Source organism: Tubulanus polymorphus, chromosome 7 (genome assembly GCF_964204645.1).
Source record: "Tubulanus polymorphus chromosome 7, tnTubPoly1.2, whole genome shotgun sequence".
Classification (NCBI taxonomy): domain Eukaryota; kingdom Metazoa; phylum Nemertea; class Palaeonemertea; order Tubulaniformes; family Tubulanidae; genus Tubulanus; species Tubulanus polymorphus.
In genome coordinates, this window is record NC_134031.1 from 4,940,144 (window position 1) to 4,951,946 (window position 11,803).

General features: G+C 38.2%; 2 protein-coding genes across 3 annotated transcripts in view; one reads left to right on the top strand and one right to left on the bottom strand.

Annotated features, from left to right (window-relative positions):
* LOC141909383 (uncharacterized) overlaps positions 1 to 3,759 on the bottom strand; it is a 43,503-nt gene extending 39,744 nt beyond the window's left edge. Inside the window, exons 1-3 of one of the 2 annotated variants that reach the window (XM_074799831.1) lie at positions 3,618 to 3,759; positions 1,947 to 2,264; positions 45 to 169 (exon numbers count right to left, since the gene is read on the bottom strand). In XM_074799831.1, the coding sequence (XP_074655932.1) occupies positions 45 to 169; positions 1,947 to 2,205 (384 nt within the window). In that variant the 5' untranslated portion in view covers positions 2,206 to 2,264; positions 3,618 to 3,759. Of the gene's footprint in view, positions 1 to 44; positions 173 to 1,946; positions 2,265 to 3,617 lie in introns of both variants that reach the window. The other variant, XM_074799830.1, reaches the window with a different exon arrangement.
* A 3,279-nt stretch (positions 3,760 to 7,038) lies between these two features.
* On the top strand, positions 7,039 to 8,130 carry LOC141908536 (uncharacterized). The gene has a single exon (XM_074798631.1). It carries the CDS (start codon positions 7,039 to 7,041, stop codon positions 8,128 to 8,130), a length of 1,092 nt encoding a protein of 363 aa, XP_074654732.1.
* Positions 8,131 to 11,803: the final 3,673 nt, after the last annotated feature.

Here is an 11,803-nt window from a genome sequence, read left to right on the forward strand (position 1 = left end):
GACCTCCGGCAAGTGAATGTATATTGAAATAAATAAACTACTACCTGCTGTTGCTGTTGTAGATTGGTCTGTTGCTGCGGCTGTGATGTCGTAGTAACCTGCGATGGCGGCGCTGATTGCGGCGGACTGCTCGGCTCCGGTGATTTCTCCTTCGTAGAACTGACCCATCCTGCTGCAAATATAATCACAGGGATGAAAACGGCCCATATTGAAAAAGTCGGAAAATATTTTCAACAAAAAAAAAAAGAATCTTTTTGGGGGGAACAAAAATCAGTAACTTTTAGCCAAAAAACTTACTTCCTTTTAGTCAAAATGTTAATAGTTTGGGCCTGAATTAAAGCCGCTTTTTGAATGAGACGCCATATTGGTTTCTCCGACTCCACAGTTGTGCTAACAACTGCCGAAAACCGTCTTAAAGAGCACTCCTAACTACAGAGCGCTCCGATGTGACGCCCGCGATTTAGGTGATTAAAGCGATTGAGGTGATTTACACTGTTCTCAGGAATAAAGAAAATGTTAGAAAAGGTCAGAAATCCGTCTATGGTCGGAAGATTTACATCCCTGTAATCATCATTCACCGTGATTCAATTTCCAGGTTTAAATACACTCAACTCGAATAGTTTGAAATATCGGCCGACCTAGTTAAATCATAAGCAGCTGAAATATCTCTTCATTATTTTTTTTATCTGCGTTTTAATTTTTTCCCCCCAAAATTTATCCTTTAAAACCTTGGGAAAGTCTAATAATGTACCCGCGTGCTACTACTATGATCAACAATAGAGCTATTACTTGGTCATTCTTCACAATTGACCATTGTCCATAGGAGGATGAAGCAGTTTCTCGCACTGCCAGCCAATTAGAACAGTGTCAGAGCACTAAAGAATCAGCTACAAGATCTTTTTAGTGGCACATCTAGAAGCTAGAGCTATCCCATGTGTTAATAGAATAATCATTTAAAACGATAATTCATAATCAAGTAATAATCATCAGATATTTTCAGGCACACCCTTTGTTTCCAATTAACACTGTCTTTCTGAATCATCACAGAATATGTGACCATGTTAACTATGGAGTCATGTACGGAAAGTAGGACGTATTCCAAGAATTTTATAATATATCTAAAAGCTATATAATATCTAGATATCCGTCGGCAGATAACGAATTGAAATTACCAAAATCAATCACACGTTTAAAATGGGTTTGCTAAACGCCTACATTATCAAAGCCAGTCGCTTCGAACATTGATTTTTCCATGTAATAGAAATTAGTCCTGAAGCGTTAGAGTTCAAGTAACAGTCCAACCCCAATCACTGTCAGTTGATCATATAAAAATACATTACGAATCTATAGATCAATAACCTACTATAAATAACATACCGAGTACTTCATTATAATATTGCTGGAATCAACAAAATATAATTTTGTCACCAGCAGGTTGAAACTTACATCAGTAGAAAACACTGTTAAGGTTAGCCAGATTTTTTCTTTCGAAATCTTGAATAGTGTACATTCAATGATCAGATAAATTTCTACTGATGCGATACTTATGAGAAATTTCAGAGTATGGCGTAAAATAAAGTGGTTTTTTTGTTCTGAAGACATTTCAACTATCAATCTTTTACGGAAACCAGGAATGGGACACCTAGCATTCGAATGTTGGGGGCAGGAACAGAGATAAGGGCAGTGATAATGTTTCTTTCTTCTCACGTGCCCTAACATAGGACGATAACATATTGCTTCTTGGTCCCAAATGAAGGATTCTACATCGCAATAATATTTACAAAAGGGGCATTTTGCAAAAACATCGGCCCTGTTTAACTAGAAAACTAGTTAAGAAAAGCCCTAGAAAACTTTTCTCAGCCCTGGTGATATGCAGCCCACTTGAAGGACAACCGAGGATCTGAATTCAACCCGCTCCGATGTATAAACGCAAATTTGATATTTACCTGAACCTCCAGACGGTACTATAGTCACTGACGGATCGTTTCCACTGTTTTCGCTCTTCAAACTTGGTAAATTCGCTGGCGGTGGCATACGCCTCGTGCTTCCCACTTTACCCAAACTTTGTAGGCCATGTTGACGAGTGACTGCGGCTTTCTGAGTTTCGATACTCTTCCCTTTGTAAAGACTGTTGATGTTCAATGTTGAGAACTTATTCTTCGACTTGTCCCCCTTGCTACCTCCTAGCCCCGAAAGAGTGGACATGTTGTCGGAGCATTCATTGACGGTTTTCCTTTCTTTACCCGATGAACGGCCCGTTTAGCCTTAAAAAAAGAAGAAAGAAACGTTAAGCCGTGTAATACATGCTAGGGTCGGCTCAGTTCCGGTAAGGTCAGTTACGTTTCGTCTCCACGTTCACAAATAAGTTCGGACCCAACTACAGTTTGGGTCACAAGGGCGGATCTAGGATTCTTTGAAAGGGGTGGACCTTGAAATTCGAATGGGCACTTATTTTGAAAGGGCAGATTTGGCAATTCAGGGCTGCAAGCGAATCATTGGTAGGGGTTCTGGTGGTTGTCCCACAGAACATTTAGGACAATCGGAGGGGTTTTTCTTGTCTGATCAGACCCATTAGGATTTTTACCTATATCCGCCCTTGGGTCACCTCCCCAATATTCGGCGCTAGTGTTATGTTAAGGTTAGGTACACAACCATTAGGAACACCTGAAAGTGCAGTCGCTACGATCATACAGTTCAATTACAATCAATATGGTAACATCCATCAGTGTGAGTATATGTGTGTGGTGCGGTCATCCTAATTACCGAGATGATGTATTTTACCGAGATGAAATGAAATATAACATATTTATTTATTCCTTATCGATTTTAACAATTGACATCATATCATATCAGTAATAAATGCCTGCTGGAGTCATATTTTACATATTTTGTCAGATATTTTTGTAGAAAAATAACTTAACTTTACCGAGATGAGATCGTCGATCAATCAAATTCAATGAAATTTTATTGCTAACCGAGTTTACGTTTTTGAAGTCAAAATTTTTTTAAATAAAAAAATATGTAAAATATGACTTTAGAAGGTATTTATTACTGATATAACATGATTTCAAGTGTTAAAATCGATAAGGAATAAATAAATATGCTATATTTCATTTCATCTCTGTTCATCTCGGTAAAATACGTCATCTCGGTAATAAGGAGGATGACCCGTGTGGTGGAGTATTCTGCAATGCTACAGAAATATAGGCCTTCACAGCCATAAATGATTCCGAGGAAATTCATACCAATGGGAAGAATGAAACATCAGTTGACTGGGGTCAGCCATACAAACGAGACCCGGCTATGAAATATTACATAGTCGAGTCCCACAGTCCAGAGAATACACAGATACATAATAATACTGGCATCTTCCGCAGTAAATTTTTAGGGGGTGCGATTCACCGAAATGAGCTATTTCCAAACTGACTGCTTGAACAAAATCAGCCTCCTCAACACATAAAATACATTATGCAATCAAAAAAGCAGTATATACTATTTCCGATCATGCAAGCATTTCATGCGATTTTAATTTCGTAGAAAACGAAAGAATCGAACAAAATTGTTTGGTGGCCATTTTTGCCAAATATGCGAGCATTTCTATTCATCTAACTACTTACTTCGGTCCGTTCTACTGGGTGAACACAGTAGACAAAGTAAAAATATGTATATCGGTTTTATCCGAATGGATGGCGACAGATTTTCGCGGCTTCGTGGAGAATTCCGTACGCTTTCTCTCTTCCGCGTATCCAAAATGGCGTACTCGCGAGCACCTGCGATAAATTATGCAAATGAAGCTGACGTCATTCTCCAGATGTTGTCACAGTGGTCATTCATCCGCCAGGTGTCACCAGCTTATGACTAACAGTGAAAGGTGCCCGGGCGGGCGGGTTTCGCTTGACTCACAATGATATCCACAACGCCTAAATTGAATCACAAAATTAGAATGGATAGAGCGATTCCACGGTAACATAAGAAAAAAGCCTAAGATCTACACGATCATACATTAAATGGGATTTACAGACACTGAAATAAACAACCATACGGCATCGCATTGATGATACCTAGTCGGCAGTCAAACGACTCACTCATTGTGCCGGCGATTCAAATAAATTGTTTGTGGCCACTTATTCCCTCCACACAGCCGTGCCTTTAATATCTTTTACAAACTTAGTAAGGCTGGAAAATGTCAATAATACACGGCCAGCCCATCTATTTAGAAACCTCATAAATTCGCACTATTTTTCGAAAATTTATACCAACTTCTCAAAAGCCATAAAAGGATACCCAAAGATAAATAAATTTGAAAATCTAGAATAAAGAAAAATTGGATTTTTATTTTAGTAACCTTACGGGTGATTATTTCAAGGTCGTCGGCTGCCGAGGTCGCCATTTTAAATTTCACAACACCCTACTGTGTCGCCATCTACTTTCGTTCTTTTTTTATATTTCTATCATATTCCTTTTTGTTTTTTTATATTTTGTCTTTCTATAAATGTATATTCTTATTGAATTTAAAAGGCCTTATATGCTTTACATCGAGCATTAAAAATTTAGGTTCAAGCTGAAGGTCAGCAAGGTCGTGCCAAGGGCGTTGTGGAAACGAATGGTCACGGTGCGGTATTTGTAACCCGGCCGGCGAATCGGCAGTCATCCGTGTCTCTTTGGCAGGTTTTCGTCATGGTTGATTACCGTAATGTCGCGTGGCTGACCACACTATGCCTGGCACTATCCCCCGGTTACGTCATCAGTACAGACCCGTTAAATCTCGGTGAGCGGTGCCCTGTGCCGCGAAAAATGAATAGCATTATTTTTTACTTCGCATGACTTGACTTACTGGACAAATCGGGAGCGGTTAAATTAGACCGAGCCAAGCGAAGTCCTGGTTCAGAAAGTGAAAATATGATAGGAAGGGAAAATGATTTTGTCCTTCATCGTTGAGTTTGTCAATTATTTGATTGAGTTCACGTCATTGTGTTGCCCTGCCCTGCCCTGCCCTGCCCTGCCCTGGCACTGGCCTCCTTCCTGCTCCCACCTACCCCCCCCAGCCAGTCAGTCACCCGATCAGAAACCTCAAATTTTGATATCCAGGAAAAAATTTAGAATGCTTATGCTTAGTAGACAGACCGCAGGGGCAGGTCCAGCCAGGGACCAGTGTCGAAGGTAGCACAACTAAGGCCAAATAAAAAAAATTAGTTGTTTATCGTCCCCGCCCGACCCTACGAAAAATACCCGACCCAATTTTTTTTTTTTATTGTGTTCTATTTTGGTTCCAATCGAAAATATTTGCCATAGCTACCATTTCATGTCGATTGTAGGACAGTATAGCAGCAAACAAAACGATTTATCGATCGACGAAGTGCCTTCGCTGAATAACAATATTCGGTTATGGAGCGTACACAGCGTGGATTTCCGGTTGTGGAGCATATTTCGATCGATTTTAAAATCTAAGTTAATAAAGTTCTATGAATTGAATTGTATTTGTATCGCTTGTGGCGCCACACTTCCAGTCGATGGAAAACATGCTTTATTTTATCAATCGTATATCATTTACAACACTCGATCTAATATAAAAAATAGAAATAAAAACCTCCCGGCCGACCCAAGCTTTTTGAAAAAAAGGACGATAAACAACTAATTTTTTTTATTTGGCCTAATGTCAATGAACATTATTTTTCAATTGATTTTTAGGTGTAGTTTATGATTTGTCCGCTGCTGAGCAGATTGCTGCAGATTCGATCGTACAATTCGCGGTGGACACCATCAATAATGATTCGACTATACTACCTAATTATAACATCGAGGTCAAATCCAACTTTATCGAAACAAATTCGAGGTTTCAAGCTATGCAGGCAGGTAAGTTATGAGCAGGCTGGTAAGTTATTTGACTTTTCGCTCACACGCCGTTGTTTGGTTGATGTTGAATTAAGCATCATTTTCAAGGATGGATCCATATCCATGGGAACTTTTTGAAATATCTTGAAGAACATGGTGAGCATGCACTGTTGGTCTGTTCCCGGGGTCTGTTTAATACCTAGCTGTTGTTCCTGAAGCAGTTGTAGGAGAATCAGTACATCTTTTGGTATTCAGACTTTTATTGGTCAAATTTGAAATCAACAAGTCATTGAAATCAGTTGATTTTCGATGTTTTAATTCTTGTGTCAAAATTTTCACTCAGAACTATAATGGAGCTACTCCAAAGTGCAGGAAAACCTGCCTGCCGATGAGCCACTATTGGCTATATAAAGATTAAACTTTTTCTATGCCCCTACAAGGTATTGGTCCACACGCTTTTTGCCATATGCAGAAGCAATTAATGATACGATTCAATAAGAAAAGACAAACAATGAACTTATTGAATTTTTTCAGGATATTTTCCTTACTTATTTCTTTAACTCACAAATTGAGCGTACAAACCAAAGTAGACTTATTCAGTAGGCCTAGTGGTTAACTGATCTATTTCAAAAGCCTTCAATTTCCCCAGTATCCTTACCCCGTACCCTCGTGAAGTAGGCCTAAATGAATAAGTACAACCATCCATAGTGTTGTGAATTAATGTGGTTTTAAGTCATAAGAGTTAAAAAGATGAATTGCGATGAGCTGTAGGCCTAAACCAAATAGTGAGCGCCGTGCAGCATTTTCCGCTCTTTGGTAATTGATATAAACGCTAATGATGTAGAAAATATCTCTTGAAGTTAAAGTTAGATCGAATTTAATGAAAATTATATCTTTTTTTTCTGAATTGATAAGAAATGATTAATATTCGAGGTGTGAAAATCTAGAGGTCGTGGCATCGGTTTAGTTTGACTAAATAATTCACCAATTGCTGTTAATTTTTACGCGAGCTGACACTAAATTCGGTGCCAACATCATCTCCAAAATCATTTCGATGATTAGTTACGTTTAAAATTTTTTTCAAAAGTTGGTCTCTTAAGCTTCTGTCGCCTGCGGTGAAAACGTTTAATATTATAACCATTGGTCTCAGTGATAACCACGTTTATAACTACTGCAGCAGTTTTCAGACGTCACTCACAGTTAGAGATGAACGCAGCTTTCAGTGTGAATTTGACCGCAGTCGCTACGACGACCGTCAAAGGATTCAGACCACATTCTAGATGCAAATTCATCCATCATTCCGACTACAAATCGTTTAACTTGAACATGTTTTACCAGGTTAAGAACTGGGTCGTCGCTAGCGTCGCTGTGTTCGGCGTTATCGGAAACGTTTTGTCGTTCGTGATTCTGCGCAAAGAAATCTCGAAAAATACGAGTATTTTCTATCTGAAATATCTGGCTATTCTCGACGTGTGTATGTGTGCGTCTTATCTTGTATTTGATTTCCAGAATGAATTGTACAGTCACACGTTATTACTCGACCATACTTTACAATTCAACCACTTTATGAAGAGACTCTACCCGTACACGCAACAAATTAGGTTTTGTTTTTCGGGTGTCTCTGACATGTTAATTCTGGTGATCGCTGTGGACAGATTTATTGTAGTTCGGTGGCCTCTAAAAGCCAGCACACTGATTTCAATGAAACGAGCTCACATCAATGTAGTAGCTATAACTTTATTAGTTGAAGTGACGTGTGTGCAATTGTTTTTTAAACGATGGACTCGTAGGTCTATCAATCCTTGCACTGGATACGAAAGATGGACCACGAGGATAACTGCGTTCAGTAAAAACCTCTACTATCGTTATTACATGTTATTCGTACACGCCCCGATCTTTCATATGATTCCATCAGTGGCCATTTTCATGATTACCATAAATATAATTGTAATACTGAAATCTTCAAGCGATACCAGAAAACACATGACGTCATCAACAGTTCCTTCTAGGAATAAACAAGATCGAAGTTTGACGATTTCTTTAGTTATTATTTGCTCTATACATTTGATAAAACGCTCTCTACTTTTGTCTGGTGCGATAAGCAACTGGTTGGTGTATAAATACGGAAAGAAAGCTTTGCTGTTACCCGGTAAAGCACCTTATATGGACGGCGTAAAAGACTTGATGAGAAAAGTTTCGGCGTCCGCGAATTTCTTCATTTACGTCGCTATGAGAGAAAGTTTTCGTCACCGACTTCGCAAAATGTGTTTCGTTATCAGAACAAATGGCAGTGATTAGCAAGGATTAGCAGTGTTGCTGAAACCGTTAGGTACAGGCAGTTACTAGACAAGCAACCTAAAAACTCAGTTACCATCAGCATTCACACCTTATTACAGTTTCCAGTATTGCCATGTCTATGGGTTCCCGGTCGTTCAGCATTGTTGAATATTTTCTCTATTTTTCAATGAGGCTCGTCATTTAGTTCACATCTCTGGATTGGATTCAGAATGTTACTTGTATTCTGATTTCATTAGCACCCGCTGGTGAGTAATCGTCTCCGCGCGATCACGGCCTAGGTCTTACGAGAATGGTCGCTTACGTGTGTTGTGCTTCATGAATTCATCTATTTCATTAATAGGGGTAACTAGCCGATTTTACTTAAAGTTATCACTGAATCTTCGTGTTTTTTCACACACTGATAGCTATCTGTATGAACTGAAGCACGGCTATTTTTTTACTTGAAAACAATTACGTGGCTCTGAATAAACACTTAAAAACACTTGTCAAGCATCTGTCGCAATAGGGACTTATTACATTATAGCAAATAGTGAGAATCAAGTTGCAGTTACTTTCAACGCACGACTTATAAAAAAACACATATCCAAGGGAATTGTCTAGTTGAATGCCCGGATATTTACCTCTTTTATAATGTTACTCGTTTATATTTTCATGTCATCAACACGCGCTGATGAGGAGTGGTCTTCACGAATTCATCTATTCCATAAACGGCAGAGTTAGTAACAAGCTGATTATGGTCAGTTGTTACTGAATCACACCTGATTACTATCTGCGTGAACTGACGACTAATCTCGTTAGTTGAAAACAACAACGTGGACCCCGATAAAATCCTGTGGCTCAGTTTCACAAAAAAAGTTTAACTGAAACTTTTGGTGTATTATTATGAATCAATATTACAAAAGCAATGTCGGGCCGTAAACATCGAAAATTGGGCCCAATTCAATGAGGCGACATGTTTGCTGTGGGCTTCAAACAGTTAGTTTCTTTATCGGATATTTACTACGATAAATCATTAGAGTACCGAGTCGTATAGGCTCGCCATGGACGGCATTTTACCTCAACTGATGATCGGTCTCATTGCGACTAACTCCTAAAACGGAATGATTAACCGTGGCTCGGCTCGTGTTAATGACCATACGTTGCTTTATTAATACGTGATTCGTGAAAAATGAAGGAAATTCAACATTTTGAACCAAATAATTCTTCGGATTTACGCAGGGAAGTTAGTGTTATGATGATCGCTAGTTGATGATCGATATAAATTTTAATGATGTAAGAAATATTTCTACCAGGGAAAATGAGGATCATATTCGACGAGAGGAGATCTCTTTCCGATTTAATGAGGAATAATATTCATAACTACTGCAGCAGTTTTCAGACATCACTCACAGTTAGAGATGAACGCGACTTTCAGTGTGAATTTGACCGCAGTCGCTACGACGACCGTCAAAGGATTCAGACCGCATTGGAGATGCAAATTCATCCATCATTCTGACTACAAACCGTTTTACTTGAACCTGTTTTACCAGATTAGGAACTGGGTCATCGCTAGCGTCGCTGTGTTTGGCGTTATCGTAAACATTTTGTCATTCGTGATTCTATATAAAGAAAACCGGAAAAATACGAGTATTTTCTATCTGAAATATCTGGCTATTCTCGACGTGTGTATGTGTGCGTCTTATCTTGTATTTGATTTCCAGAATGAATTGTACAGTCACACGTTATTACTCGACCATACCTTACAATTCAACCACTTTATGAAAAGACTCTACCCGTACACGCAACAAGTAAGGTTCCGTTTTACTGGTGTGGCTGATTTGTCAATTCTGGTGATCGCTGTGGACAGATTGATCGTAGTTCGGTGGCCTCTAAAAGCCAGCACACTGATTTCAATGAGACGAGCTCGCATCAATGTAGTAGCTATAACTTTATTTTTTGCCTTGATGTCGGTGCAGTCATTTTTTCTTAGATGGACTAGTAGGTCTATCAATCCGTGCACTGGACACGAAAGATGGGCAATGAAATATACATCTTTCAGTAAAAACCTTTACTTTCGCTATTACATGTTATTCGTAAATGCTACGATCTTTCATATAATTCCATCCATGGCCATTTTCATGATAACCATAAATATAATTGTAATTCTGAAATGTACAAGATTAGCCAGAGAACACATTACGTCATCAACAGTTACTTCTAGGAATAAACAAGATCGAAGTTTGACGATTTCTTTAGTTATTATTTGCTGTATACATTTGATAAAACGCTCTCTATTTTTGTCCGGTTCGATCAACAACTTGTTGTTGTATTTATATGGAAAGAAAGCTTTGCTTTTCCCCGGTAAAGGGCCTTATATAGACGGCGTGAAAGACTTGTTGAGAAAAGTTTCAGCATCGGCAAATTTCTTCATTTACGTCGCGATGAGAGAAAGTTTTCGTCGCCGACTTAATGAGATGTTTTGTAATTGTAAATACTGAACTGCTTTATAAATGGGGTAGGATGCCGGCATAAAAACCTAGAAACTCGAGTGACCATCGGCATTCACACTGGATTACTGGGGAAGCCAATTGAGGAGGTGAAAGAAAGAAAAAAAATATCCAGGCAATGAGAACGAAGGTTTTGTACGCGGATCGCCAATTGTTGAACCTCGTTACAACAACTCGGACACAACGGTTCATGGGATGTTACAAATATAGAATTTCATCCTGAGTAAGACTAATAACTGGTTAATTTCATGCTGGATATAACCTTTCAGTTATAAGGAACATATTTTCTTGTCCCTTGAAGTTCGCTATATTAAGCAAGCTTATTCTCGTTAGGAAGATGAGCCTGATTGCCGTAGCACGATAATCACACAGTATGGAAATTTGTAGCAACTGAAAATATTAGTCCAATCAAACCATTTGAGTTGGGATATCTAAAACAACTTGCATTCAAAATTATTGGATATCATTGGATAATGAACATTTCTACCATAAATGAACAACGACTTATCCATGCAAAAACTTGGTGTATTTAGAATCAAATTTCACCTATTAAAATGGGTTATAACATTGAAAATATGGAATTTTAGTGAAACCCAGGTCGTGCGTGCGAGTTTAAACACGTCCCATTTCATTCAGGGCTGCCAACTGATTTTCTGTATTTGTTTATTCTATAATGCAAAATACGGATTTGATTTGTTTGATGCATACAGAGATATGAAAGATGTTAATGATGGTCTTACTCTTGATTACTGATTATTGATTACTGATTAATTTGAACATTTACTTTCATGTTTTAACAAAATGTTAATGAAAAAATTTCAACTTGTAACCGATAGCATTTTTCAGAGGTTGGCAGCCCTGTTCATTATATTTCAGTTGATTTTTGCACTAGAGATTCAAAGCATTCGAAAAACATCTCAAGACGTTCCTAAAGGATACAAATTGAAATATCAAATTCGTAGTAACTGATAATGAAATAAGTTTATTTTTTTCATAGCTCTTTTTCAACTGTCTTTTGCGAGGTAAAAATGTTTGTAAGAATATTTCAATAAAGGTAGATATTACATAAAACGTTCCGTTACGATTTCAGTTGCGCGCTCCATGTAAGAATTTTTTTAAAGACTTCACTGATCGATTGCAGATATAGACTAAAATTGAAGACGAAAAATCAAAAATTACAACGACAT